The 21,107-nt window shown below is 72.7% G+C and overlaps 4 protein-coding genes across 4 annotated transcripts; 2 read left to right on the top strand and 2 right to left on the bottom strand.

Annotated features, from left to right (window-relative positions):
* Positions 1 to 800: 800 nt before the first annotated feature.
* On the bottom strand, positions 801 to 2,370 carry TRIR (telomerase RNA component interacting RNase). Its single transcript, XM_075134230.1, has 3 exons — positions 2,082 to 2,370; positions 1,321 to 1,398; positions 801 to 1,217 (listed from the first exon to the last, which is right to left on the bottom strand). Exons 1-3 carry the CDS (start codon positions 2,325 to 2,327, stop codon positions 1,110 to 1,112), a joined length of 432 nt encoding a protein of 143 aa, XP_074990331.1. The 5' UTR covers positions 2,328 to 2,370; the 3' UTR covers positions 801 to 1,109.
* Positions 2,371 to 2,547: 177 nt separating this feature from the next.
* On the top strand, positions 2,548 to 5,058 carry GET3 (guided entry of tail-anchored proteins factor 3, ATPase). Its single transcript, XM_075134229.1, has 7 exons — positions 2,548 to 2,733; positions 3,139 to 3,286; positions 3,356 to 3,504; positions 3,594 to 3,744; positions 3,836 to 3,943; positions 4,238 to 4,435; positions 4,675 to 5,058. The coding sequence occupies exons 1-7, from the start codon at positions 2,573 to 2,575 to the stop codon at positions 4,804 to 4,806; spliced, it is 1,047 nt and encodes a 348-aa protein (XP_074990330.1). The 5' UTR covers positions 2,548 to 2,572; the 3' UTR covers positions 4,807 to 5,058.
* A 1,274-nt stretch (positions 5,059 to 6,332) lies between these two features.
* On the top strand, positions 6,333 to 10,173 carry BEST2 (bestrophin 2). The gene is made up of 9 exons (XM_075134073.1): positions 6,333 to 6,500; positions 6,718 to 6,812; positions 7,335 to 7,568; positions 7,931 to 8,085; positions 8,163 to 8,240; positions 8,781 to 8,933; positions 9,005 to 9,085; positions 9,194 to 9,345; positions 9,798 to 10,173. The coding sequence occupies exons 1-9, from the start codon at positions 6,349 to 6,351 to the stop codon at positions 10,105 to 10,107; spliced, it is 1,410 nt and encodes a 469-aa protein (XP_074990174.1). The 5' UTR covers positions 6,333 to 6,348; the 3' UTR covers positions 10,108 to 10,173.
* A 22-nt stretch (positions 10,174 to 10,195) lies between these two features.
* Positions 10,196 to 16,968, bottom strand: HOOK2 (hook microtubule tethering protein 2). The gene is made up of 22 exons (XM_075134072.1): positions 16,828 to 16,968; positions 16,360 to 16,445; positions 16,146 to 16,218; positions 15,749 to 15,799; positions 15,506 to 15,638; positions 15,354 to 15,421; positions 15,030 to 15,092; positions 14,731 to 14,811; positions 14,433 to 14,590; positions 14,143 to 14,283; positions 13,854 to 14,055; positions 13,264 to 13,374; positions 13,094 to 13,181; positions 12,701 to 12,770; positions 12,517 to 12,630; positions 12,366 to 12,432; positions 12,033 to 12,064; positions 11,859 to 11,923; positions 11,594 to 11,697; positions 11,045 to 11,152; positions 10,892 to 10,963; positions 10,196 to 10,580 (listed from the first exon to the last, which is right to left on the bottom strand). Exons 1-22 carry the CDS (start codon positions 16,876 to 16,878, stop codon positions 10,437 to 10,439), a joined length of 2,082 nt encoding a protein of 693 aa, XP_074990173.1. The 5' UTR covers positions 16,879 to 16,968; the 3' UTR covers positions 10,196 to 10,436.
* Positions 16,969 to 21,107: the final 4,139 nt, after the last annotated feature.

Here is a 21,107-nt window from a genome sequence, read left to right as displayed (position 1 = left end):
CGGAGGCGGGGCCACGTGGGGAAAGGCCGGTGCTGCTGCGCGCATGCGCGGAGTCCCCCCATCCCCAGTGCCGGACTGCATCTCCCAGCGTGCCCCGCGGCGCGGGCCGTACCACTGCTGGGGGGGTGGGGTGGGGGAGGCCTCCCCTGCGCAGGCCCGGCCCGGGGAGCGGCGGACCCCGCCGGCGGCGGCCCCCGCCGGCGGCGGCCTCCCCCTGCCCAGCGCCGGGTGGGCGGCGCCAGCCAGGTCCGGGAGCACTGGGGGGACTGGGAGGGGGAAATGGGGTGTACTGGGGGGACTGGGAGCACTGGGAGGGGGATCAGGGTGCGCTGGGGGGACTGGGAAGGGGGGGAATGGGGGTGCACTGGGAACAGGTGATGGAGGAATTGGGGTGACCACAGCGCGCAGGGGGAACTGGGAGGAACTGGGAGGAACTGGGAGCACAAACCTGCCAGGGTCCTCTGCTGCAGTTGGCCCCAGGAGGGCCCGGCCCTGCCTGCACCCCCCCCTCCGCCCCCAGCCCCCCCGGGGGCGCAGGCTGCCGGTTCCCCCCGAGGCTTCACTGGGGGAAAAAAAGCCAAAAATGGTGAAAGTTCGGCGCTGGGGGGGGCAATAAACGACGGGTCGAAGACTCGGAGTCAGCGGGTGTCACGGCCGGGGGGGGCTGTGCCCCCACGACAGCAGTGACACAGCATCTCGCCCCCAAACACTGGGAGACCCCCCCAAACCCCCTCCCCCCGAGACCAGGGGTGCGGGGGCGCAGCCCCCTCCCCAAAAACACCCACAAGTCGCTCGGCAGCTCCGAAATCTCCGAGGTCTTTAATGCTGCGACGGCGGCGGTCCCCCCACCCCGGCTCCCGCCTCTCCCCTTCCCCGATTCTCCCGCTTTTTACCCCAAAACCGCCCCCACCCCGGGGCCGGGCGGGGGGGAGGAGCGGCGGCGGGTCCCGGCGGGCAGCGGCGGGTTGCCGGCCGGCGTCAAGTCCTGGTTGCCGGCGGGGCGGGAGCGGCGGCCCCAGGCGCCGCGATCGGTATTTATAGATATAAAAGGGGCGGGGCCGGCGCCTCCCCCGCCCTTAAATAAGTATATACAGGGGCGAGTCCGGGCGTTATTTCACCAGGGGCCGGGTTTTGTCGTCGTCGCTGCACTGGTGCGCCTTGTACTTTTTCACCTCCGCCATGTACTTGGCCCAGGCGTCGCCTTTACTCGTCAACACCTACAACGAAACGAGGGGAAACGGGGTCGGTGAGCGCGGCACTGCGCCGGCAGCACGGCGTCACCGCCCCCTTGGGAAGGGCCGGGGGTCCGGGGACACCCACCTCCTCGTCCGTCTTTTGCTTCTTGGCCACCACTCCCGTCTTCAGGGCCAGCTTGTTCCCCCCTCGCCGCCTGCCCACCTGGGGGAAGGGACAGAACTGCCACCGTTACGCGCGCCGCGGGGACGGCGCCGCCCCCTGCACAACGGAACAGGAGGGACGTCCGTCAGACCCCGGCCGGCGGCCGGCCATCCATCCGTCCGCAGCGGGTGGCACCACGGGGACCCCGCTCCTGCCGTCCCCGAGGACAGGGGTGACGTCCGCCGGGGAACAGCGGTGCCGGAGCGGCCGAAGCCGCCCCCGTTCCCCAGAAACGGAGGATTTTGGTGCTGCTTGATGCGCTTTAACAAGAGGCAAAAGAACCACCCAGGCAGGGCGGCAGGGCGCGGGCAGGCTGCGGGCAGGGAGCCCCGCGCAGCACGGAGGTGCCCCGGGACCGCTCCACGCAGCGGCAGCACGGCCCCCCCCGGGACGTGCCCCCCAGCTTGACGATCGCAGGCACCCGCGGAGCTCCAGGCCCCCAGCGCCGAGGGCCCCGGCCCAGCTTCCGGGACGCGCCGCCGGCAAAACCGGGGCCTGCCCTCGCGCTTGGGGAAGCTCTCCCGCAGCAGGCAGCCGCTGCCGGGAGGAAGCCGCCGCCGCCGCCACCCCCGGGGCCAGCCCGAGGCCGCCGCTACCCCCGCGAGCCCTCAGCCGGGCGGGTAGGCCGGGCAGCAGCAGGGCCGGCGGGGAGCGGGAGGAGGCCGCGGGCCCCGCGTCCTTACGAAGCTGAGGGCGCCGCCGCTCCTCTTCGAGCCGTCGGACGGGCGGTGCGGGCCGGGCCCGGCGCCGCCGGGGGTCTCCGCGGCCGCCGCTGCCGCCGCCTCGCGCTCCCGCTGCTGCTGCTGCTCCGCCTCCATCTTCCGCTTGAAGAGCTCCAGGAAGCTGCCGTCGTTGGCGAAGACGTTCACGCCGCCGCCGGGCCCGGGCGGCGGCGACGGGGCCTCCCCCTCTTCGCCGTGCGCCTCCATCTTGTCCGCCGCGAACGCCGCGCCGCGGGGGACGCCGGGAAACGCGCGGCGCCGGGAGATGATGTCAGAGCGACGGCCGTCGGGGCGGCGTTGCCGGGCAACGCGCGGGGCGCTCGCCGCGCTGGCCCGCCCCCCGCCGGATCGCCAGGCGCGGCGACCAATCGACCGTAGGGGGCGGGAGAGCGCGGCGGAGCGGTGGCCAATCAGGGCGCGGGCGGGCCGGCGGAGCGGCGGCGCGGGGGAAGATGGCGGCGGCGGCGGGCGGGTGGGGGCCGGAGGCGGAGGAGTTCGAGGACGCGCCCGACGTGGAGCCGCTGGAACCGACGCTGGCGAATATCATCGAGCAGCGGAGCCTCAAGTGGATCTTCGTGGGCGGGAAGGGCGGCGTGGGCAAGACCACCTGCAGGTGCGGCGGGATCGGGTCCCCGGGGGGGATCGGGTCCCCGGGGGGGATCGGGCCCCCGGGGGGGATCGGGCCCCCGGGGGAGACACTGGGCCAGACCGCCCCGGGGGCAGTTGGACCTGGCCGGCCTGGGGTGGAGGAACCGGACCGTACCACCGGCGGGGGAACCGGACCAGACCGCCTGGCGGGGGGGCACCCAGCCGCACCACCCCGGGGAGGGGAATTGGGCTGGGGCCCCTCAGGGTGAAGGGACGGGGCTGGATCCCCTCGGGGAAAAGGTAGAACCAGCCCCCCCCCGTGGGGCCACCCCCACGCGAGGGGCGGTGGGGGGCAGTTCACCACCCAAGGAGGCCACCGGGACCCCCACCGGCAGCAGCCCCCCCCCGCCGTCACCGCTGTCCCCCCCAGCTGCAGCCTGGCCGTGCAGCTCTCGAAGGTACGGGAGAGCGTCCTCATCATCTCCACCGACCCCGCGCACAACATCTCCGACGCCTTCGACCAGAAGTTCTCCAAGGTCCCCACCAAAGTCAAGGGCTACGACAACCTCTTCGCCATGGTGAGTCCGGGATGGACCCGGGAGCCCGGCCCCCCCCCACGGCCCCTCTCACCCCCCCAATCCCGGCAGGAGATCGACCCCAGCCTGGGGGTGGCGGAGCTGCCCGACGAGTTCTTCGAGGAGGACAACATGCTCAGCATGGGGAAGAAGATGATGCAGGAGGCCATGAGCGCCTTCCCCGGCATCGACGAGGCCATGAGCTACGCTGAGGTGATGAGGTGAGCGGGGCTGTACGGGGCCGGGGGGGGCCCGTTGGGGGCTGAGCCGTGGGGTTGCGGCTCCGCTGACCCCCCCGCCGGCCCCGCAGGCTGGTGAAGGGTATGAATTTCTCGGTGGTGGTCTTCGACACGGCGCCCACCGGCCACACGCTGCGGTTGCTCAATTTCCCCACCATCGTGGAGCGGGGCCTGGGCCGCCTCATGCAGATCAAGAACCAGATCAGCCCCTTCATCTCTCAGGTGAGGACAGGGGCTGCGGGGACGGGACCCCCACGGCGGGGACAGCGTGTGTGTGGCCTCGGGGGGTGGATCTCAGCGTCGCCTCCCCCAGATGTGCAATATGTTGGGGCTGGGGGACATGAACGCCGACCAGTTGGCCTCCAAGCTGGAGGAGACGCTGCCCGTCATCCGCTCTGTCAGCGAGCAGTTCAAGGACCCGGTAAGGCCACCGGCGGGGCGGGGGGGCTCCTCTGGGGGGCATGGGGACACCGGGAGGGGGACGGGGATGCCAAGGAGGGGAGTGGGGACGCCGGGAGGGGGACAGGGACACCGGGAGGGGGACAGGGATGTGGCCAAGCCGGTCCGTGCGCATTCCTGTGGGGAATCCTCTGCCGCGGGGCCGGGCAGGGACCCCTCGGGGGTCTCCGTGCCGGGCAGCTGGGTCCGCTGGAGCGCGGTGTCACCCTGTTGCTGTGTCACGCTGAGCGCGGTGTGGGGACCCGGGGACGAACAGGAGCAGACGACGTTCATCTGCGTCTGCATCGCCGAGTTCCTCTCGCTCTACGAGACCGAGCGGTTGATCCAGGAGCTGGCCAAGTGCCGCATCGACACCCACAACATCGTGGTGAACCAGCTCGTCTTCCCCGACCCCCAGCGCCCCTGCAAGATGTGCGAGGCCCGGCACAAGATCCAGGCCAAGTACCTCGACCAGGTACCGCCCGGCTGCGGGGGTCCCCGGCGCGGCGCGGGGGTTGAATTTGGGGAGCCTGGGAAGGGGTCGGGGGGAGCGTTAGCGTTTGGGGAGCCTGGGACCCTGCCTGGCTCTGGGAGGGGAGGGGGTCTTGGCGGGGGGTGGAATTTGGGGAGCCCGGGACCCTCCCCGAGGCCGTGGGGGGTGCTGTGGGGGGCGGGGGGCCTGGGTGCCCGCCCCCCACCCCGCTCTCCCCGCAGATGGAGGACCTGTACGAGGATTTCCACATCGTGAAGCTGCCGCTGCTGCCCCACGAGGTGCGGGGGGCCGACAAAGTCAACACCTTCTCCTCCCTCCTGCTGGACCCCTACCAGCCCCCCAGCCCCAAATAACCCCCCCCACACCCCCCGGAGGGGGGTGGGGGGCAGCCGATATTTATTCCCCCCCCCGGAGGGGCAGGACGGCTCTGCCCACCCCCCCCCCGCACGCAGCCCCCACCCCCAGGCTGCGGCCAACCAGCACTGCGGCCCCCCCTGGGGCTGCTCTGTCCCCCCTCCCTCCCCGTGTGTCCCCCCCCAGGCTGGGGGGGGCAGAGACGGGACCCCCCAGGGGACCTTGTGTAAATAATAAACTCGGGAAGCGGAGCGGCGGCTCTTGGGTGTTTTGGGGGGGGCTCGGCCTGGCACCGGGGGGGTGACGTCAGCGCCGGCTGGCACCGGGCCCGGCGGGACGCGGGGACCCTCATTAGCACTCGGGGCGGATTAACGGGGCACGGGGAGGGGGGGGCGCGGGGAGGGGGGAGCCCGGACGCCGGGGTTCCCAGGGGGGTGGCGGGGGGCTGCAGCAGGGGAGGGGGGGGGCCTTGGACACCGGGTCCCAGGGGGGGTGACGGGGCCGCAGCAGCCGGGCTCCAGCCTTTTGGGGGGGCTGTGTGGCAGTGGTCCCCCCCACCCCGCACGGGCCTGGCCCCGTGTCCCGCGTCCCGCTGCGATCTGTCCCCGCGACCCCGCTGCTGGCACGAGGCCGCGGGGCCGGAGCCAGGCCACCCCCCCAACCCCCCCCCAGCCCTGCCTCAGTTTCCCCCCGGGGAGGGGGGTGGGCTCAGGACCTGCCAGGCTGGAGCGGCCGCTCCCCTGGGGGTTACGGGGAAGAACCCCGGCGTCCGGCCTCCCACCCCCCCAGGGGACCCGGGCGCGTCCCCCCCCAGCCCCGGGGCAGGGCCAGCCCCGGGACGGTATTTAAGGCCCCGGGACGGGGACGGTGGCCCCAGACTGGCGGTGGCCACCCCACGCTCGGGTCTCCCGCAGGTGAGGGGGGGGCTGGGGGGGGGGCTCTACCCAGCCTGGGGGGGAGGCGGTGCCCTGGGGGGTGTCCCCAGGGTGGGGGTGTCCCCAGGGGTACCCAAGCTGTGCCGGGTGTCCCCAGGGTGCTGGTGTCCCCTTTCACTGTCCCCAGGGGGGTCCCCAGGTTTTGGGTGTCCCCAGAGTCCCCTTTCACTGTCCCCAGGAGGTCCCCAGGCTGTGCCGGGTGTCCCCAGGGTGCTGGTGTCCCCAGGGATCGGTTCAGTGGCCCCCCCCCCGGGGGTCCCCAGGTTTTGGGTGTCCCCAGCGTCCCCTTTCACTGTCCCCAGGGGTACCCAAGCTGTGCCGGGTGTCCCCAGGGTGCTGGTATCCCCAGGGTATTGGTTCAGTGACCCCTCCCAGGGTGTCCCCAGGGTTTTGCTGTCCCCTTTCACTGTCCCCAGGGGGTCCCCAGGTTTTGGGTGTCCCCAGCGTCCCCTTTCACTGTCCCCAGGGGGTCCCCAGGCTGTGCCGGGTGTCCCCAGCGTACGGGTGCCCCCTGGGTGTCCCCCCCCCGCCAGGGTTTCAATGTCCCCAGTGTCCCATTTGATCGTCCCCAGGGTGTTGCTGTCACCGGGTGTCCCTGCGGCCGCGATGACGGTGACGTACACCTCGCGGGTGGCCACCGCGCGTTTCGGGGGCTTCTCGCAGCTGCTGCTGCTCTGGCGCGGGAGCATCTACAAGCTGCTCTACCGGGAGCTGCTCCTCTTCCTCGCCGCCTACCTGGGGCTCAGCCTGGCCTACCGGTGCGGGGGGGGACACGGGGGGACACGGGGACATGGGGGGGGACGCAGCGTGCGGGGGGACACGTGGGGGCGCGTAGGGATGGGGATACAGGGGGACGCACAGGGTGCAGGGGGGGCATGGGGACGCAAGGAGACACGGTCACCCTCTACGGAGGGACGTGGGGGGGACACGCAGCCGGAGGGAGGGTGACACCCCCCCACCGTGTCCCCCCCCCAGATTCCTGCTGTCGGAGGCACAGAAGCGGCTCTTCGAGAAGCTGGTGCTCTACTGCGACAAGTCGGCCAACCTCATCCCCGTCTCCTTCGTCCTCGGTGAGAGCCCGGGACCCCCCGGGACCCCCCGACCCCCCCGGGACCCCCCAGGCCACCAGTGTCCCCACAGAGCCTCCCCAGACCCACCAACCTCATCCCCGGCGCCTTCGTCCTCGGTGAGAGCCCCAGACCCCCCTCATTCCCCCCCCGTCCCCCTCCCAGTGTCCCCAGTTCCCCCTGTGCTTCCTTCCAGTGCTCCCACTATCCCCAGTGCCCTGGCTCCCCCCGTGCCCCTCCCCAGTGTTGCCAGTACCACCAAATTCCCCCAGCCCCCCCCCGTCACCCTCCCAGTGTCCCCAGCTCCCCCCAGTGCCTCCTCCCAGTGCTCCCACTGTCCCCAGTGCCCTGGCTCCCCCCATGCTCCCCTCCCAGTGTTCCCAGTACCACCAACTTCCCCCAGCACCTCCTCCCAGTGCTCCCACTGTCCCCAGCACCCCAGCTCCCCCCTCCCCACGTCCCCAGTGTTCCCCAACTCCCCCCAGCGCCCCTTCCCAGTGCTCCCAGTGCATCCCAGTCCCGCAGGTTTCTACGTGGCGCTGGTGCTGGAGCGCTGGTGGGGGCAGTTCCGCAGCGTCCCGGCGCCGGACGGGCTCATGGTGGCCGTGGCGGGCAACGTCCACGGGGCCGACGCGCGGGGCCGCATCCTGCGCCGCACCCTGATGCGCTACGGCAGCCTGGCCGCGCTGCTGGTGCTGCGCGCCGTCAGCACCGCCGTCTACAAGCGCTTCCCCACCACCGACCACCTCGTCGAGGCCGGTGCGTCCCCCCCGTGACCTCATCGGAGGGGGGGTGACATCAGCACAGGAGCAGTAACGGGCCGGTGGGACCAGGGGGAGGGTGGCGGGGACCCCCTGGGGATGGCGTCATGGCAGTGATGACACCGTGGGGCACCACGCTGGGGACGGCATCACGGCAGTGATGTCACTGTGGGGGTGGTGATGTCATCGCGGGGATGTCACGGGACTGGACATCAGGTTCCCCTCACCTCCGTGCTGTGACACCAAAGGGGCACCTTGATGTCACCGGTGTCAGTGCCGCCGGGCAGTGACGCGACGGGGCACCAGGTGACGTCACGGGGGCCGGTGGGTGACGTCACGGGTGACGCTGGCCCCCCGCAGGGTTCCTGACGCGGGAGGAGCGGCGGCGGCTGGAGGGGCTGCGCTCGCCCTACAACAAGTTCTGGGTGCCCTGCGCCTGGTTCGGGGCGCTGGCGGGGCAGGCGCGGCGGGAGGGGCGCGTGCGCGACGACTGCGCCCTCAAGCTCCTCATGGAGGTACCCCCCCCCCCAAACCCCCCGACTCCCCCCGGGACCCCCCGAGCCCCCCCAACCCTCCCGTGCCCCCCCCCCAGGAGCTGAACCGGTTTCGGGGCCACTGCAGCCTCCTCTTCCACTACGACTGGATCAGCGTCCCACTGGTGTACACCCAGGTGGGCACTGGGAGCACTGGGAAGGGGGGGGTGGCAGGAATGGGGACACGGAGGGGGATGGGGGGGCTGGAGGGGGACACAGGGGGACACAGACAGGGATGGTGGGACACAGAGAGGAGCCAAGAGGGGTGGAGGGACACGGACAGGGACGGAGGGACGTGAGGGGACACGGGGGGACACGGGTGAGGATGGAGGGACATGGGGGGACATGGCGGGGACATGGGTGAGGATGGAGGGACATGGGGAAGGCCTGGATGGGGATGGAGGGACATGGGGGGAGCCTGGATAGGGATGGAGGGACGTGGGTGGGACCTGGAGGGACACTGGGGGACATGGAGGGACACGGGGGGACATGGAGGGACACTGGGGGACACGGATGGGGTCGGAGGGACACGGGGGGACATGACGAGGACGGAGGGACACGGGGGGACATTGACAGGGATGGAGAGACACGGGGACACAGGCAGGGGTGGAGGGACGTGAGGGGACGTGAAGGGGGACCCGAAGGGGGACACGTGGGTGACCGTCCCCCCGCCGCAGGTGGTGACCATCGCCGTCTACACCTTCTTTGTCACCTGCCTGATCGGGCGACAGTTCCTGGACCCGGCCCAGGGCTACGCGGGGCACGAGCTGGACCTGGGGGTCCCCGTCTTCACCCTCCTCCAGTTCTTCTTCTACGTGGGGTGGCTCAAGGTGGGTGGGGGGGACGGGGGGGACCCCGGGGGACACGCGGCAGCCCTGGGGACACGGTGGCCCCGCCGCAGGTGGCGGAGCAGCTCATCAACCCCTTCGGGGAGGACGACGACGACTTTGAGACCAACACGCTCATCGACCGCAACTTCCAGGTTGGGAGCACCGGGGGGTGACGGGGGACCCAGGCGTCCGCGGGGGGACCCGGGTGTCCCGGGGGGGACCCAGGCGCCCGCGGGGGGACCCAGGCGTCCGGCCCGCAGGTGTCGATGCTGGCGGTGGACGAGCTGTACGGGGAGGTGCCGGCGCTGGAGCGGGACCGGTACTGGGACGCCGCCAGCCCCCGGGCGCCCTACACGGCCGCGGCCGCCCCGCTGCGCCAGCCCGCCTTCCGCGGCTCCGCCTTCGACGTGGCGTGAGTGGGGACCCCCCAGGACCCCCCACCTCACATTCTACAGCCCCCCAACCCCACCAGGAGGGGCCCTGGGGGAACCCAAACAACTCCCTGGGGTCCCCCAAAACCCCAGACTGCCCCAGGGACCCCCACCAAACCCCCCCGGACCCCCAAACTGACCCCGGACCCCCTCCAGCCACCCCAAGACTCCCCCAAACTGCCCCAGAGACCCCCCCCGAAACCCAAAACTGCCCAGGGACCCCCAAGTCCCTCCAAGGACCTCTACCCCCCTGAGGGACCCCAAAACACCCCCAGGGACCCCATAGCCCAGCCCGGGACACCCCCCAAAGCCAGTCCTGGGGGGTGGGGAGGGGGCTGGGGGAGTCCCTGACATCAGGGGCGGTGTTGGGGGTGACCCCAGGTGCCGGGGGGGTTTGGGGTGACCCCAATGTTGGGGGGGTTTGGGGTGACAGGCTGGCCAAGGAGGAGATGCAGTTCCAGCCGCTGGAGGACATTGGGGAGACCCTCGGGGAGGCCCTCGAGCCCCCCCCACGGCCCCCCCCGGGTGCCTTCACCCGACGCTTCTCCCTGCTCCGCCGCAAGAACAGCGCCGGCTCCGAGGGGGGGCTTGGCCCTGAGCCCCCCCCGGGGACCCCCCCTGCCCCGGGGGATGGGGACAGCCTGGGGGGGGACACAGCCGTCCTCCTGGGGGACGCCCCGGGGGGGGGCAGCGGCCCCCACGACCACTGGCTCCTGCACCCCAGCGTCGATGACATGGTTTAAGGGGGGGAACCCCAAAACACACCCCCTCCAACACGGCTCAGCCCTGTACGAGCCCCCCGAGAATCCCCACCAGGAATAAACCCCCAGCCCTGAGTCCTGTGGCTTTATTGAAAGGATTTTGGGGGGGGGCAGCAGGACCCCCCACTCTACAGAAAAGGGGTACAAAAATAGAAGTGCTAAAAGCCCCCCCAAAGAGGGGTGCAGGGTCCGGCCCCCCCCCAAGAGAGTGGGGGGTGACGCCGAGCCAGTAGTGTCTAAAATGGGACCAGCCCAGAGAAGAGGGGGGCCCCCCCAGGTCAGCAGTTGGGGGGGCCCCCCCAGACCCCCAGTCAGCGGTTGGGGGGGCGGCCGTGGGGGGGCCGGGCGCGACGGGCGGCCGTGGCCAAGCGCTGCTGGGCCAGGAAGGACTGAGCCCCCCCGGGGGGGCCCCGCGTGCCCCCCCCCTCGCTCGCCTGCTGCTGGAGCGCCAGGCCCTGGGCCGGGGGGGGGCACGGGTTGAGTGTCGGACCCCCCCAAACCCGGGGATCCATAGGGACCCCCAGCACCAGGCCCGCGACCCCCCCAGTTGAATGCATTTACCAAGTCCCCCCTCCCCATTTACAGCTCTCCAGTAAATACCTGCCCCCCCCAGGCATCTTCACCCCCCCAGAAATATCTATGACCCCCCCAGGAGTATCTGCCCCCCCCAGCGATACCTATGCCCCCCCCAAAACCCTCTGCCCGGGGGGTATCTGTGCCCACCCCCCCCGCAGCCGCTGCCCCCCCGGGCCCCCCCATCGCTCACCATGTTGTACCAGGCGGTGACAAGCAGCCGCTCCTCCCGCTCCCGCTGCGCCCGGCTCCGCTCGTAGTCGCTCTGAGGGGGGGTCCAGGGGGGGGTTGAGCCAGAGTTGGGGACCCCCGGGGCCTCCCCCGGCCCCCCCCGGCCCCCCCTCACCTCCAGGTGCCGGATCAGGGCGTCCTTCTCCTGCAGCTGGTTGCGGAGGGCGTGCAGGGCGGGGGCTGCGGCGGGGCCCGGGGGCTTCGGCTCCAGCGCCCGCATCACCTGGGGGGGTGACAGCGTGGGACCCCCAAACCCCGACACAGAGGAGCCCCCCCAGGGTTCTGTCCCCCCCCAAAAGACCCTCTGCCCCGCTAAACAGCCCTGGGGGGTCCCAGCATCCCCCCAGATGCCCCAGGGCTCCTCCCCAGCCAAGAAGAGCCCTGGGGGGGCTCTGAGATCCCCCCAAGGGGTCCCAGCCCCCCCCATGCACCCAAAAATGCCCTGAGGAGGGTCCCAGACTCCCCCAAACCCAGGGCGTCCCTAGGGGATCCCAAAGCCCCCCATTCACCCAAGACACCCTTGGTGGGGAAGGGGCCCAGAGCCCCCCCCCAATACCCCAGAACAGCCCCGAGGGTCCCCAAGCCCCTCAACCCTAGGACCACCGGGGTCCCCGAGCCCCCCCAATGCCCCCAGGCCAGCCTGGGGGGGTCCCCAGCCCCGCACCATGCGGGCCCCCCCGGCGTGGCGCCGGCAGCGCTGCTCCAGGACGCGCAGGGCCTCCTCCCTCCGGCGCAGGCTGCGCTGCAGCTCCTCCACGCGCCGCGACCCTGGGGGGGCACAAAGAGGGGATGGGGGGGCCCCCAAACCAGCCTCTTCCCTGGGGGGCTCCACGCCTGCTCCCTCCCCCTGGACCCACAGCCTTCCTGGGGGAAACTGAGGCACGGCTCAGTCCCCCCCAACACCCCGACCCCCCCAGCACCCCCCATACCGCTGCCGTCCCCGGGTGGCTCCAGCTCCTCCTGCCCTCGCAGCTCTGCCCCGGGCAGCTCCTCCCTGGGGGGCCGGGGGGGGACACAGGTTGGGGACATGGGGACAGGCTGCCCTGTCCCCCCACCCTGCCCGGGGGGGCCCAGGCCGGCCCCCAGCCCCCCCCGACACTCACAGCTCCTCCAGCGTCTCCTCCAGCAGGAACAACTGCGGGGGGGAACAAGGGATGAGGGGGGGCCCCCGGTACCCCCAAAGCCTGGGGGTCCTGAGGAGCCCCTGCCTCCCCAAACCCCAGCATCCCCCCCAAAACCTGAGGGGACTGCACCCCCAAAACTCAAACCCTGCTTGCGCCCAAATGGGAGACCCCCCTCAAAAATACAATCTCCCCCAGAACGTCAGACCCCCCCAATAAAATGAGGGGCCCCCCAAGAACACTGGCACCCCCCCAAATCAAGTAACAGCATTTTCCCACGCCCCAACCCCTCAAAGGAGCCCCCACCCCACTCACCTCCTCGGGGGGGTCCCCCTGATCCCCCAGCGCCGACCGCAGCTCTGCCACCCCCGTGGCCTCCAGCCTGCGGGTGGGGGGGGGGGCGTTAGGAATGGGGGGGGGTCTGGAGGGACATTCGGGACACCATGACCCCCCCCCGGCCCCCCACCTCTGTCGGTCGGCGTCGTGCAGCTGCCGCTGGAGCTGGTCCCGCTGGAGCCGCAGCGTCGCCTCCTGCGCCTGCAGGCGCCGGTTCTCCTGCCGCAGCTGCGCCACCGTCTCCCTGGGGGGTCGGGGGGGTCAGGGGGTCTGGGGGGGGGCCCAGGGTCGGGGATCCCCCCCCCTGCACCTACCTCAGCTCCGCAGGGAGGATTTCGGCTGCCAGGTTTCCTGCCGGGGCCGTGCCCTCCTCCAGCACCGCATCTTGGCGGGGGGGGGAGAAATGGCTTGGGGTGGGCAGGAGGTGACACCCCCAAACTGCGCCCCGGAGACCCCCCACTGTGCCCCGGCCCCCCCTGGGCACAGTGCTGCGTGCCCCCCTAAAGCCCCCCCAAACCCTGGTTCCTCCCAGGATTAGACCCCCACCCCAAAACCCCCTGCCCCGAGCGGGGATTCTCTGGTGTCTCCTACGAGGGTTGTGCTCCGTGGGGTCCCTCCCCCTGCCGTGGGGTCTGTCACCTCCCAGGGGGGTCTGTAACCGCACCCCCGCCCCAGGGCCCGTGTCCCCCCCCATGTCCCCCACCCACCTGCCTGGCGCAGGCAGCTCTGCTGCACCTGAGCGCAGCGCAGCTCCTCGTTGGCCTCGCGCAGGGCGTCCCGCTCCTCCAGCAGCCGCTGCGGGGGCCGGGGGGGGTCAGCGGGGGGGACCCAGGTGTTGGGGGGACCCCCAGGCATCGGGGGGGGGACAGACACCCACCTCCTTCTCCTTGTTCAGCGCCTCGAACTTTTCCTGCAGGTTCCTGAACTCCGCCTGCCATTTCTCCGCCCGCAGCACCGCCTCCGCCTGCTGCCCGCTCAGCTCCTCCACCTGGGCGGGGCCACAGCTGACCACGCCCCCCTTCGGCCCATAGCCCCGCCCCCAGGAACAGCCCCACCCACCACACCTTCACACCTCTGCTGCGGCATCCCCTGCCTGACCCCGCCCCTAGCTCCACTTAGCCCCACCCCCTGCCCTGGCTCCACCCACCCGCAGCAGCCCCACCCGGGATGGCCCCACCCATCTCCCTATAGGCCACACCTCTGCTGCATGGCCCCACCCCACCCACTCCCCACCCAACTCCCCAGGGGGAGGAGCCTGTAGGCATAGCCACACCCCCATCCCAAAGCCACACCCCCTGGGCCCAGCCCTGCTGCATTGGGACCTGCATGACATTGCCCCGCCCCTGACCTATAGCCCCGCCCACCAGCCTGTAGCCCCACCCCCTGCACCCAGCCCTGCTCCAGCTGGCCCATGCAGCCCCGCCCACCCATCTATAGCCCCGCCCCCTCGCCCGAGGCCCCGCCCACCTGCCTGCGGGCGGCCTCCAGCTGCGCGCAGCCGGCCTGCGCCCGCCCCAGCTGCTGCTGCAGCGCGGCGGCGCGGCGCAGCTGGGCGGCATGGCGCTCCTCCAGCGCCCGCACCCAGCGCCGCAGGTCGCCCGCCGCTGCCGCCCGGCCCCGGTACGCTGCCACCGCCGCCTCCAGCCGCCCCGCGCGCGCCGACGACGCCCTGCCCGACGGGGACACCGCTGATGCCCCCCCGGGACACGGGGGGACCCCAACCGCCCGGGCACCCCCCCGCGGGACCCCGGCCCACCTCAGCACGTCCATCTCGTCGCGCAGGGCTCGGGCCTCCCCGGCCAGGCCGCTCAGCTCCTCCGCCCGCGCCTGCAGCCCCCGCGCCTCCCGCTCCAGCCGGCTGCAGCGCGCCCGCAGCTCCTCCTTCCCGCTCTCCAACCTGCGCAGGGGGACCCCGGGCGTCAGGGGACCCCCCACGGCACTGGGGTGCAGGGTGCCCCTCGCCCCCCCGACCCCCATTTTGTCATCTCCACAGGAAAACCCAGACCCCAGAGATTGGGGACCCCCCCCCCCAAACAGGGACCCTACCGGTAATTCTCCTCCTGCAGCTGCTCCACCTGCGTCTGCAGCAGCAGCAGCTTCTTGGCAGCGGCACCGGCGGCGTCGGTCTCCAACTGCGCCTTCTCCTCCCGCAGCGCCTGGTTCTCCTCCGCCAGGCTGCCCTTCTCCTCCAGCAGCGCCGCCACCTGCCCCGCGCCGGCAGGACCCAGGCGTCCGGGAGGGGACCCAGGCGCCAGGAAGGGGGACGCAGGCGCCCGGGAGGGGGACACAGGCGCCCGGGAGGGGGACCTCCCACCCCCGGGGGAGTCAGGCGGCCGGGCCCCACCTGCTGCTCCAGCTCGAGGCAGCGCTGCTGCGGCCCCCCGGCCTCCTCGGGCTCCTCGCTCAGGAAGTAATAGCGCCGTGACTGCAGGGGGAAAAGGGGGGGTCAGTGCTGAGGGGCAACCCAGACACCCCCAAACACCCCCCGTCCCACCCCGACACTCCCCAACCTGCCCCCGCCTTGGGGCTCCCTGTACCCCCCCCCCCCAGAGTGCTCCCCCCACAGTCGTCCCCCACCGACCCCTGCCTTGCCCCCCCAACCCTGCACCCAGCCCCCCCCAATCTGCCCCCCCAGCCCCCCACCTGCGTGTCAAAGTTCCCATATGTCTCCACCGCCATCGTCTCTGACGGCTCTTTATCCAACAGCTGCGCGAAGGAAAAAATTACAAAGTGGGGTTTGGGGGGCTCTTCAGGCCCCCCATAACCCCCAGGGCTTCCCCAAAATCCCCCAAGAACTGCCCCCCCAAAACCTTCCCACAGAGATCTCTGGCCACGTTCAGTCTTAGGTCTCCACAATGCCTCAAAGCCCCCTGGGCCCAACCCCCAGGGACCCGCAACTCCTCCTGCCCCCCCCCAGCCCCCCCCAGCGCCCCCAACACCCCCCAGGGCCCCCCAACCCGCCCCCACCTCCTGGATGGCCATCATCACCACGTGCTGCACCGACTCCTCCAGTGTCATGATGCGCTGGATGTGCTCTGCAAGGCGGGGGGACGCGGGGGGGTTAGGGGGGTCAGGGGGGGCGTTTCAGGGGGGTGGGGGTCCCCCAGCCCTGCACCCACCTTCCCGCCTCTCGCAGCTCACGGCGCACCCCAGCACTAGTCGCACCAGTTTGCCCAGTTGCTCCGGGTCGGCGTGCTGGGCTGCCAGCGCCACGTCGGGCACGTGCTGATCTACCACTGCCTGGCCCAGCACCTGAGGGGGGTCCAGGAGGGGGGGCCGGGGCTCAGCCCCCCCTCCAGGGGACCCCCCACCCCAAACAGGGGGCCAGGACACCTGGGTCCCCCGTGTGCCCCCACACTCACTTCCTCCCAGTACTCCAGGACGCTCTGCAGCACCTTCCGCAGGTTGCTCGCCTGCAGGGGGGAAAGGTGGGACCCCCCTGGACCCCCAAAATGCCCCCCCCATCACTGTGGCCCTACCTCAGGTCCCCCAAAACGGTCCTCCCCAACTGACTGCCCCCAAACTGCCCCCCCAAACCAACTCTCCCAATTGAACCCCCCGTCGTGTCCCCCAAAACGGCCTCCCCAAACCAGCTGCCCCAGATCCCCCCAACCCAACACCTCCAAATCCTCCGCTCCCCCTCCTCACCCCCCAGGGCAAACTTAAGGCTGAGAACGTCCCCCCCAAACCAAACGTGGGTGTGTGTCCCCCCACCCCCAAAACGTGCCCCCCACCCCAACACGTGGGGGGCCCCCCCACCTTCAGCCGCCAGTTATCCTCAGTGTCGTCCCGGATCCGGCCCAGCCACGTCTCGTTGAACCACGAGGCGTCGCTGGGGGGTACATGGGGGTCCCCAAAATCAGCTTCACTCCCCCCACGCTGCCCCCACGCCCACCCTGGGGTGCCCTGGACCCCCCGGGGGGGCATTAGGGGTGTCCCCAAGGTGGGGGGCAGTGTGTCCCCCCCCACTCACATGCTGTGCAGGACGTGGGCGAGGGCCACCCCGCTGGCCAGGTCCTGGGGGGAGGCGCAGGGCGAGGGGGGGGCAAAGGTCTGTAGCTGGGGGGACGGGGGGGGGTGTCAGGGCATGGCCGCCCGCAAAACAGCCCCCCCGGACCCACTCACGGCTGAGGACGAACCACTCGTGTCCTGGCTGGGCCCCCCCTTGCAGGCAGGGGGACCTCCAACCCTGCACCCCGCCCCAAACCACTGGGGGGGCCAGGGCCCCCCCTTTTTACCCTCAACAGTGTCCCCCCGGCCACGGGGGAGCGGGCTGCCCCCCCATAATCGCCCCCCATATTAACGGGGGGCAAAGGGCGCCGGGGGCGGGGGGGTCACTGGGTGCTGGGGGGGGTCACAAGGGCCCGGCAGGAATCACAGGGCCCCGGGGGGGGGTCACACGGGCCCGGGAAGGGCCCGGGGGGTCCCGGCCCCCCCTTACCCAGGTGAGCAGCGGCCCGCACACGTCCCGCCCGGCCGCCATGGCCGCCATTTCGGGGCCGGTCCGCCGGGGGCACCGAGCCGCGCCCAGAGCGGCCGCACCTGCCGGCCACGCCCCCTTCCGGCCCCGCCCCGCCGCCCTCTCGGAACCGGTCCTCCCGGGCTACAGAGTCGCGCCCAGAGCGGCCGCACCTGCCGGCCACGCCCCCTTCCGGCCACACCCCGCCGCCATTTTGATGCCAGTCCCCCCGGACTACAGAGTCACGCCCAGAGCGGCCATACCTGCCGGCCACGCCCCTTCCGGCCACGCCCCTGCCGCCATTTTGCTGCCAGTCCCCCCGGGCTACAGAGTCACGCCCAGAGTGGCCGCACCGGCCGGCACCGCCCCTTCCGGCCACGCCTCTTCCGCTATTTGTCTGCCGATCTCCCGGGCTACAGAGCCGGGCCCAGAGCGGCCGCACCTGCTGCCCCCGCCCCTTTTCGGCCACGCCTCCGCCGCCATTTTGGAGTGGTCCTCCCGGGCTACAGAGTCGCGCCCAGAGCGGCCGCAGCTGCTGGCCCCGCCCCCTTCCGGGCCCGGCCCCGCTGCCATCTTGTACCGAGCACCGCCCCTCCGTCCCCGCCGCTGACTCAGCGCCCCGTCACCGCCCGCCCCCGCCCCTCCGGCCGCTCCCGTCTGGCCCGGCCGGGACCCGCAGCCGCCAGGTGCGGGGGGGGCGGGGGGGGCCGCGCCGGGGCCGCGCGGGGTCAGGCCGGGCCGTTCCCCCCGCGGGGCGGGATTGGCGGCGCCGCCCCCGCTGACGTCAGCGACGAACTCGGCGACTCCGGTTGCGTCACCGACGCGGAGCGTGGTGGGGGGCGGCGGGAACCGGCCCCAGGGGACCCAGGCGTCTGGGGGGGCGGGTGTCAGCGGCGTCGCCATGGCAACGCCGACCCCCGGTGCTTCTATCCCCGCGGCGGCACTTCCGGTTCCGGGGTGAGGGGAGTCTGGGGACCCCCCCCTCCCCAGTGCTGCTGTGCGGCCCCGGGGACCCCCCAGTGCTCCCAGTGCGGCTCAGGGGACATCCCAGTTCTCCCAGTAGAGCCTTGCCTCCACCGCCGTGTCCCAGTACACCCCCAAGGCTCTCAGTGCCCCCAGTCTGGCCCTAAGGCTCTCCCAGTGCCCCCAGTCTGGCCCCAAGACTCTCCGTGCCCCCAGTCTGGCCCCAAGACTCTCCGTGCCCCCAGTCTGGCCCTAAGACTCTCCGTGCCCCCAGTCTGGCCCTAAGGCTCTCCCAGTGCCCCCAGTCTGGTCCCAAGACCCTCCCAGTGCTCCCAGCCCAGCCCCAGTGCCCCCCCCAGGCTGTTGCCACCACTGTGAACCAGGCGGCGGGGCCCAGGGCATGCTGGGAAATTCCCACCCTGTGGGGCCTCCAGCAGCCGCTGGGATGCCTGGGTCCCCCTGAGCCCCCCCAGCCTTGTTGCACCGCACCCCAAGTGCATGGTCACACCCCCAGTTAGTCCCAGTTCGTCCCAGTCCCCCCAGGACTCGCGGTTAGCGGGGGGTGGCCCGGATGTCCGGGTTCTCGCCCCACTGCCTGCGGTGCCTGGGTGCCCTGGGGGTGGGGGGGCCACAGGGCCCGACCCCGGACGCCTGGGTCCCCCGCGTGGGCAGCCCCCCCCGCACCGAAACCCTGGTGACAGCTGCGGCCGTTGGGGCACCTGAAGGTGACACCAAGTGGGGGGCGCAGAGTCCCTGAGCTCCCCCGGGTCTGGGACCCCTCCCCCCAGGCCTGGGACCACCCCCTGGCCCCCCAACCCCAGCCCCTGCAGCTGGAGGACCCTGGTGTCCGGGTAAGACCCCCCCCTGCCCCGTTTCACTCCCCCCCCGCCCAACTTCCTGCCTCCGCCACTTCCTGCTGGGGGGAGGGCGCAGCCGGGGGACCCGGGCGTCCGGGTCTAACCGCCCCCCTGCCTCAGTTTCCCCCATGGGGGGGGGTAGAACCAGGGCAGGGGAGGTCCGGGTCCCGGGGGGTCATGGTGGGGGGGTCTGGCCGGGCCTGACTCAGGGGCTGCTCATGGGGAAGGAGAAGTAGGGAGGGAAAATCAGACGGGCCCAAAATCCCCTAAAATCCAGGGTGGGGGCAGGGCCTGGGCGCCTGGGTCCCCGGGGGGTGGGGGGCCTGGGTGCCTGGGTCCTGGGGGTGGGGGGCCTGGGCACCTGGGTCCCTGTGGGGTGGGGGACCCGGGTACCTGGGTCCTGGGGGTGGGGGGGCCTGGGCGCCCGGGTCCCCCCAGGAAAGCCCCGGGGGCTGCCGGCGTGGGGCGTCAGCATGGGGCCGAGACGGGGTGGGGGGACCCCCCGTGCTGCCACCCCACACACGTGTCCTTGTGCGTGCACATGCGTGTGCGTCCCTGCCCCGCCCTGGCAGGCCGGGACACGCCGCTCGTTAACCCGCATCCGCCCCGCCCGGACGCCTGGGTCCCCCCCCCGGGGCAGGGGCGTCGCAGGGGACCCTGCTGGGGGTCCCGGGGGTCCCGTGTGCTCAGCCCGGGCGTGCGGCGCCGCGGCACCGGGAGGGAGGTGACTCAGGGACGCCCTGAGCTCACACGCGTGTGCGCGGCCCCGGCACGAGGGGACACGCGTGTGCCCCGCGCTCGCCCCGGCCCGTGGGCCGGGATCACACGCGTGTGCACCCGGACACGTGCTGCGGCCTGCGCTCACACGCGTGTGCCCTCCCGAAGCCCCGCCCACGTGCCCACGCGTGTCCCCTACGTGTGTGCCCACGGGCGCGTGCACACCCGTGTGTCCCCCCCGCCGTTACACACCCCCCCCGCCACCGGCGGCCCCGCCCCTTCCCGCACGGGGGCGTGTCCCGGCGGGGGGCGTGTCCCGCCGCGGGGAGGGCGTGTCCCGCGGGCGGCGCAGCCAATGGGACCGCGCTTCCGCCGCGGGAGGGTATAAGGCGGGCGGGCGGCGCGGGGCCGCGGGTTCGAGCCCCGCCGCCGCCTTCGCTCCCGGTCCCGCTGCGGCCGCATGTGCGCGCGGATGGAGCCGCCGTTCTACCGCCCCGCGCCCTTCCCGGGCGGCTTCTGCCGGCCCGAGCCCGACTACGGGGCGCTGCCGGGGGCGCTGCCGCCGGGGGCCCCCCCCGAGCCCTTCCGCGGGCTCAAACCGGCGCCCTGCCCCGACGGTGGCTTCTTCGGTGGCGTCGCCGGTACCGGCGGCTTCTTCTACCCCGGCCCAGGGGAGCGCGACGGTTTCGCCGGCAGCTTCGCGCAGGCGCTGGACGAGCTGCACCAGCCGGGGCCGCCCAACGTGGCGTTACCGGAGCCGCCGGGGCCGGGACTGGCGGCGGCGGGCGGGGGGCCCTTCCCGGGGGTCCCCGGAGCGGCGCTGGAGACGGAGGCGACGGAGCCGGGCCCGGACTCCCCAGAGCGGTTGCAGGCGGAGCGGCGGCGACTACGGAACCGGCTGGCGGCGAGCCGGTGCCGGCGGCGGAAGCTGGAGCGCATCGCCCGGCTGGAGCAGCGCGTCCGCGGGCTCCGCGCCCAGAACGCGGCGCTGGCGGCGACGGCGGCCGGGCTCCGCGCCCAGGTCCGGCGGCTGCGCGGCTCCGTGCGCGACCACGCCGGTTCCGGTTGCCCGCTGCCCCCCGGCGCCGCCCTCGGCTTCTAGACACCCCCCGGCGGGGAACGGACCCGGGAGGTCCCTTGGTGGGGACCCCCATGGACACCCCGACGGGGACCCCCGGCCTGGACACGGAGGTACGGGGCACCCCGACGGAACGCTGCACGGGACCGTGGGTGAGGGCCGCGGCTTTGGGGGGGCTCCCTCCTGGTGGGGACCCCCATGGACACCCCGACGGGGACCCCACGGACCTGGATGGACCCGGAGGGACCCCTGGTGTGGAGGCGGGGGACACTGCATGGGACCCCAGCTGCCGGGGGGGGAGACCCCCATGGACACCCCGGCAGAGCCCCCGTGGACACGGACCCCCCGTCGGCTGCGGCTGCTGCTCAGCAAAGGTCACTGCGTCTCGGGGGGGCACCCAGAGGGACACCCCCCCAGCATGGACCTGGAGGAACCGGGGACCCCCGGTGGAGAACCCCAAAAAGACCTGTGAGGATGGGGGGAGCTGGGCCCCCCCCAGAATGGACCAGCCTGAAGGGACCTGCAGGACCAGGCACCCCCAGTTGGGGGCCCCCCCGCCGTGGGGTTGGGGCCCCCCAGGGCCCGCGGGAACGGGACCTGCGGGATGAACCGGGTACCCCCAAACCGGGCCTGGGCCCCCCCCGTGG

The sequence above is a fragment of the Calonectris borealis genome, chromosome 31 (assembly GCF_964195595.1).
Source record: "Calonectris borealis chromosome 31, bCalBor7.hap1.2, whole genome shotgun sequence".
Taxonomy (NCBI): Eukaryota; Metazoa; Chordata; class Aves; order Procellariiformes; family Procellariidae; genus Calonectris; species Calonectris borealis.
The sequence above is the reverse complement of the archived record's forward strand: the minus strand, read 5'-3'. Positions and strand labels throughout refer to the sequence as shown.